Source organism: Acipenser ruthenus, chromosome 18 (genome assembly GCF_902713425.1).
Source record: "Acipenser ruthenus chromosome 18, fAciRut3.2 maternal haplotype, whole genome shotgun sequence".
NCBI lineage: Eukaryota > Metazoa > Chordata > Actinopteri > Acipenseriformes > Acipenseridae > Acipenser > Acipenser ruthenus.
The window spans coordinates 22,120,614-22,127,735 of NC_081206.1; the positions used below are offsets into that span (position 1 = coordinate 22,120,614).

General features: G+C 36.7%; 1 protein-coding gene across 2 annotated transcripts in view; it reads left to right on the plus strand.

Annotated features, from left to right (window-relative positions):
• LOC131698659 (inositol-tetrakisphosphate 1-kinase-like) overlaps nt 1–6,852 on the plus strand; it is a 59,036-nt gene extending 52,184 nt beyond the window's left edge. For both annotated transcript variants that reach the window (XM_058991536.1, XM_058991537.1), the window contains 2 exons: nt 1,438–1,600; nt 5,040–6,852. In XM_058991536.1, coding sequence (XP_058847519.1) covers nt 1,438–1,600; nt 5,040–5,371 — 495 coding nt within the window. In that variant the 3' untranslated portion in view covers nt 5,372–6,852. The remainder of the gene's footprint in view (nt 1–1,437; nt 1,601–5,039) is intronic.
• Nucleotides 6,853–7,122: the final 270 nt, after the last annotated feature.

Genomic DNA, 7,122 nt, shown 5'->3' on the forward strand with positions numbered 1-7,122 from the left:
TTTTTTTTAATCCGATTGTTGATACATATCCCATACAGACGCAGTTTTATGTATATATCTTGTAGTATCAAAATATGTGGATACAAGTTTTTTTTAATAAAAAGGGTCTTTTAAATACTCTATCCTGATTGGTCACAAGCATATTACAGCATATTCCTTTGGGTTGAAACACTTGTAGATATCCGTACGCTACTAGAATTTTGAAAAATTAACAGCAGCTATGTTTAAATTTATATTAATAAACATGACTAACCACACTTTAATATATAATCTAAAAAAAAAAAAAATGGTAGCCATATTTAAATTTGCAATAAAGATGACTGACGAGGTATATCAATTTAGATCTTTCGGAAAACCAAACTCTAGATGAATCAGGCACCAACACTTATCAAGTGGTGAAAAAAACTGCTAGGCATTGAACTTACCGAAGCACAGCTTGAAAATGCAAACATCTTTGTTGCCACTGAGAAACTGTACTGATCTGGCATGGATACCTCCTGTCACTACTCCCGTATCACAAAGACGATTTAAAAATAATAATAATAATAATAATAATAATAATTTTAATTAATGCATTTTTTTTAAGTTAAGGGACTATTTTTTTTTTTAAGTCAGAGGCGGAAAGATATTTAATAAATTACTTTTTTGTTAATTAAAACATGTTTTTATGTTTTTTAAATTTTTATTATTATTATTATTGTTATTATTATTATTATTATTATTATTATTATTATTATTATTATTATTATTATTTAGTTAGTTGAACCATTTAATAAGCGCAATGAGACTTCGCCTTATGACTTATAACACGCCCGGGGTGTGTAGATATTGGAGTATGTCCCACACCCTGTCGTGCTTTATTGCACACATATGTGTATGTATGATCTTTCTGTCTTTATATGTGTATGTATGTCACATATAAATGTTTTACTTTATACAGTATATACTTCATTTATGCTTATATCTTCTATTGTAATTAAACTTGGTTACAACATTCTTTACCACAAGTTACTGAGAGTATTGGAATCTGAGAATAGAGGTATCTGTCTATCGGTCTGTCTTTATAGCACATGCACATACTGTACTGTTCATGAAGGCCATTGGATTTTTCATGAAAGTTTCGTTTTGTATATTCAACCGTAGGGGTTGTATTTAAGTGTATTTATTTAACAGGGTCAGGATAACATCCTTGAAATATGCATCACAATCATCAAGGGGTCTCCTGGCAAAATACAGGCAAAAGTAACAGATTCAAAATGTAGTTAAAGTCAAATTCCAACAAACAATGCAAGCCATGGTAGATGGGATGCTGTATACATACTATATTATAGACTAAGAACAGCTGTAAGGTATGTTATTGTTATGGTAACAGACTGGACCTTTACTCCAGGGTGTGTGGGTAGAACCCATTGCTTTGATTCCCATCTCACGTTACAGAGGGACAATGTGGAAGGGGTGTCGCAGCTGCCCAACGATGATGTCATCAGGGAGATGTCGAGGTCTCTGTGCCGGGCGCTCGGGGTGTCCCTGTTTGGAATCGATGTGATCATCAACAACCAAACCGGCCAGCACGCTGTCATTGACATTAATGCATTCCCAGGTAAGTTGTTGAGCCTGCTCTTTGACATACCCTTCTCTATTGTTAATGTACTGAGTACGGGATACAGTAGGGCTGTGCAGGTACTCGCATTCCCCTGTTAATTCCCTTTAGCGTGTTTTAAGTTGTTAGTTATTAATTTAAACGAGGGGGACATTCTTAAATGTGTTAATTACACAAAACAAAATGTTCCCTCGTTTCCCTCGTCTACACAATTGAGTACGACTCAGTAATAATCATTTTAATACTAAAACCACTCCTATTTTAACTGTGATTGTTACCTATCTTTTATTAATTTCATATAAAATCATTATGTCCTTAACAAGAATTAACTTAAAGATTTGACTCCACAAACACAAATCTCCCAGTATACACAGCAGTAGATAATTCAGTAAGATTTCTGTTGTGCTGCCAAAGCTGAAACAGAGGTCGAAAATGGGGGTGTTTGCCAAGAATGTCTAATTTCCTTGAGGACTGTACATCCTTATTTTACATCTGCTTTAATGAGTTGATGTCATAATGCGTGCACTCCCCCCCCCCCCCCCCCCCCCGTGTGGGGTAATGAACACCCCTGTGTTGTGGAAACGAACTGAGAAAGCTTCCCTTTTATAATTGCATGAACACTGTGGCTGTGCTGCTCTAGCGGTACATGTTTCATGAAGATATTTCCAATACTTATGTTCCCAGAAGAAAACGCCTCTTAACTAAAATTGACTATTAATAACCCTTTTGGGGGCAGTGGGGCTGGAGCAGCAGCAGCAGTTACCCCCTCATCCTCTCACCCTACTGGTGAATGCCTTTGAAAGCTGCTCCTGTGTCCTGAATCTATTGCTTGAGAGCTTAACACAGACCTGTTTGTCTTGGGGAAGGGTTCCATTATTGACACAACATTTAAACCAGAATGCAGCATTTTCACAGTTACACCACATCTCTTATTAAAAATGTTTTTAAAATTGCCCACAGATCGGAAGGTAATGTTTCTTACCAGTCCTGAATAAACTCCCCCCTGGTAAGATCCTGGTAATTACTATCGGTCTTCAGTTGCAAACTGGTTTTGTTATTGCCCTTTAGCATTTAAAATCAATAAAATAAAAACGTGAGCTTTTGCCTAGCAGGCCTTAACAGCTTAACACCACTAGGTGTCTCCCTTGTGAATTTAAATAAAGTAAACCGTAGCCTTACAGTGAGTTTGTCAGAAGTGCATTTTACTGGATTGAAATCTGTATTAAATAAGTGTATTACAGCACAAGGGATGTATTTAACAACTAGATTTTACTCTGGCATTTTACAGAGTGGCTGTTATGCTTTGTTTATATGCAGTGTGCTCCCCAAAACAGAATTCCTTGAACATGGGGCAAGTTTGCGTTTGTTTTTTTAATTAAGGTAGTTTGCCAGGAGATCCTCTGTGACAAATATGGAATTTGTGTCCTGAGGGCACAACAGACAGAACCTCTGCGTTTACTTTGTTTATTTAATTTAGACATTGGTTCCCACACAGGCACTCCATATTGGGCTGTCATTCGGTATTATGCATTCCAACAATACAATGCGGCCTTAAGGCGACTTTTAATTTACTGTTATAAACATTAATGGGAGCTCTGTTTTCAAACTGAGATGCCATAGTTTAAATAAGTACATATTTGGACTTTAAAACTTCATAAAAGTGTTTCAAAAGAAGCAATTGACTAAGTACGGTTTTATATTGAATTTCATTATATTCCACACTTGCTCGCAATTAACCATAATGTCATGAACAAGCACTCTTTTTTAATGTTTGGTTAGTCTTTTTACTGGCATTTAAAAAAAAAAAAAAAAAGTTTTATGACTACATTTCTACTAAATCAGCAAGTTGTGAACTCCATCTGTTTAAGTTCATAATACACATTCTTCCTCATCGTAATTGCAGGAAAAAAAAGATCTGCCCATCACTTGAAGGTTGTTTGTTTATGCCTGGTTGCTGTTACATGCTACCATGGGATTGTCTTCTTCAGCGCTTTGCAGCGACACAAAGCACCCTGGGAATCGGCTGTTTCTATAGAAACCAGCATTGCTCGGCTACGAAAGGGTGTTCTTCAGCACACTGAGGCTTTTAGTGGGCATGCTCAGTTGTGCATAACCAGCTGACTTTGAAGTTCATGTAACCCTCCCCTCTTGATTATTTTGGTGCAAAACCGATTTAAGTTTGTTGGTTTTACTTCTACAATGTAAATACAGTACATTGAGGATTGATCTGAGGTTGAAACACAGAGTAGACACACATCTTATGCATCTGCACTTAAGTTTATACATTTAGCATGGTGTGTGTTGATTCAAGCGACCCTATGGATTCTGTTAAATTTCCTAAGCATTTAAACTAATATTAAACATGTTTATGTATATATATTTTGAATGTTGGTAAGCACACACATAACCCCCATTGCTAATGACAGGGGTTGAGCTTTTTCAAAATGTAAAGGTCTTCTTTAAAACAGGTGACTAATAGCAATAAGCACTCCAGCAGAGTTTTAATTACCGGTAAATGACGGCATAGCAGTTTGATCCATTCCTTGTTTTACTGTGAACTTCATTGTTTGTTTATTTATTTAGCAGATGCCTTTATCCAAGGCGACTTACAAAGGCTAGGGTGTGTGAACTGTGCATCAGCTGCAGAGTCACTTACAACTACGTCTCGCCCGAAAGACGGAGCACAAGGAGGTTAAGTGACTTGCTCAGGGTCACACAATGAGTCAGTGGCTGAGGTGGGATTTGAACCGGGGACCTCCTGGTTACAAGCCCGTTTCTTTAGCCACTGGACCACACAGCCTCCATAAGACACAACTGAGCTTCTTACCTATACACTGTGGCTAATCAAGTTTGTAGTAAAATATGGAATAGGTGAAACTGCTAAGCAATAGGAGTCTTATTTCCATCCCTGATTTAATAAAAAAATGGATGCGATAAAAAATACCTTGCACTGAATAGTTACTATTTTTTTATAATTAAAGCCAACATCTATAAACTTTTTGATAACCTTTAAACTCGAAACTATTAATGCCGCTAGGATATACCTTTCCTCTGTAGATTTATAACATTACTAGTAACACAATGTTTATTCAATTATATTGGAACTTAATTAGAAGTATTGCATATCAGAATATGGGGGGATGTGGAGGCATCTGTCCATGTGTACATTTGCATACAGTGGATGTGGATCATGGTGAATTAGTTTTTCATGCTACTGATGGCGCTAGTCATATACAGAACATCACATACAGTAAGTCTGGTGTCATAGGAATAGCCGTTAATATTGGTTGGCTCTTTATTGGTTGTCTTTAGAATAAATTGACTATCAAAATGATGAGTTGTTCCTCTTAATTGCTTAATTGGCATAATCTATAATATTGCGTGGCCTATGGGACACCCTCTTTGTTGGTCAATAACATGTCTCCCTTTTCTTGTTTAGGTTATGAAGGTGTACCAGAATTCTTCAGTGACCTACTGAACCACATAACTGCTGTGCTTCAGGGGCAAACTTCAGAGGTTTCAGCTGCTCCACACAACGGCAGCGCAGCAGAGCAGGTGGCCAGTGTTGTGGTGAACACAGCAGACCGAGGCAGTGGCACTCCCACAGGCTGCTGCAGCATGCTGGGAAAAGACGCCAATCCCTGGATTGTGGAGGGAGACAGTGGCGGCAAGAAGGCCTCGCACCAGAGACTAGGCTGCAACTCGGCCATGTCGCCCAATTTCCAGCAGCACTGTGTGGCCACGCTGGCTACAAAAGCTTCTTCCCAATGACCAGTTTTCCAAGAGATATATAGAAAGAAACGAAAAAAAAACAGACCACCTGATGCTGATTTTAGGAGTTTATTTTTTTTTATATACAGTTAAGACAGCCTCTCTTTCCCATCACTTTTACAAATCATTGTGACTCACTTCATTGCCCAAAGGATAAGCGACTAATTTATCGTGTCAGTCCAGTGCACTTTTTTGTGGAAAAGGTTGAGATTGCCGTTTGAAAAGTAAACATAGAGTGCATTATGTACACATCTATGACAAAATGATGCGTACATGTATTTTTTTGTTTTGTTTTATTTTTAGGTATAGAGTATATTTACAATTTTTAAAGAAATTGACATTGTATGGTGGAAAATGTTGGGTATTTGCTACCCAGGACACATGTAAAATTAACATAAAAAAGGGGAAACCGAGACTTTGAAATGGAGGCAGCAGAGTAAGAGTCATTTAAAAAACTAAAATAGTAAAGGAGAGCGCTCATAATTCACCAAAACCCTTGAATTTGAGATCAAATTCTTTGCCGTTTTGATAATAGATTTGCAGTTGCCTTTTCCTGTTCTTTCAGATTAATCTTTTGACTAGGTACCTTGATGTTGCTATGACAACATGGAACGTGTCACTGTTTTAGCCCTTATATCGGTCAGATCGTGTATCTGGTACATTATACCAGACAAAATACATTTTAGTTCTTCAGGCAAAGATACAAACATAAAAAATGGCAAGAAAAGCTAGGAGTTTTTAATTGAGGTTGTTTTCAGGGTTAGTTTGGAGATTTTCAAGGAATTATGAAAGTGTTCACTTATTTAAAAAATCTATTAATGCTTTGTTGTGCAATTTGATTTACTGTACAACAGAACTCCTAGTGTTTCTTACCCACAAGAGAGGAAAATATAATTCCTTTTTTGAACTGATAATTCCAACAGCATTTAAATATTGTCTTAATGGTCTGTATTTCAGATAAGGGGCATTTTTTTAATATTCCATGAGGTATGTTTGTTTTGCGTTAAAAGAAAAACTCACTCTATTTTGGTTTGCATCAATTAATATATACTGTATATTTAGAAATTAAGTTGATTATTATAATTTTTTTTTTTAGATTTGGGTGCAGAATAAAGGCTTATCAGCAATCCTGATGGGAACAGAGCATTAGTTTGTGTCTGCGTGTGTTATTGGCTTGATACAGGTCGAAGTGCGGCTACTCTCGACAGAGAAAAAACAAGGATAATGAAATGATTATTCCATGCGTGTACTGTACGCTCACTGAAATAATTTGATTGTTGAAATGAGAGGAACATTCTGTTCTAGATCTAATTTAGTATTTCACATATTTTTTAATAATTATTTAGTTGGAATAGGTAAGTGTATATGGGTGATATAAATGCTAGTATTTTAACAATGAGTTGATAGGCCTGAAGAACAAACAATGTATGTTGTCTTGTTGGGATTTAAATTTGATGGTCGGGGGGGGGGGGGGGGACAAATACAATACAATAAAGGTTTGTAGGCAGAAGATCTACTCTCTTCTTGAATGGGAGAAAACAACGCAAGTTACAGCATATGTTGAAATTGTACATCGCTCTGTACAGTTGAACCCACCAATTAAAGATATTAAGTTTTTACAGTACAAACAAACCACCACCAAGCAATAGAAAAATAAATGTGAACAAAAGTGAAAGAAATCAAGCATCATGTTTCCTGTTATTTGCTGTTATCCCAATTCAAACTAAGCTGCTCCCATAACCTGTAACCGT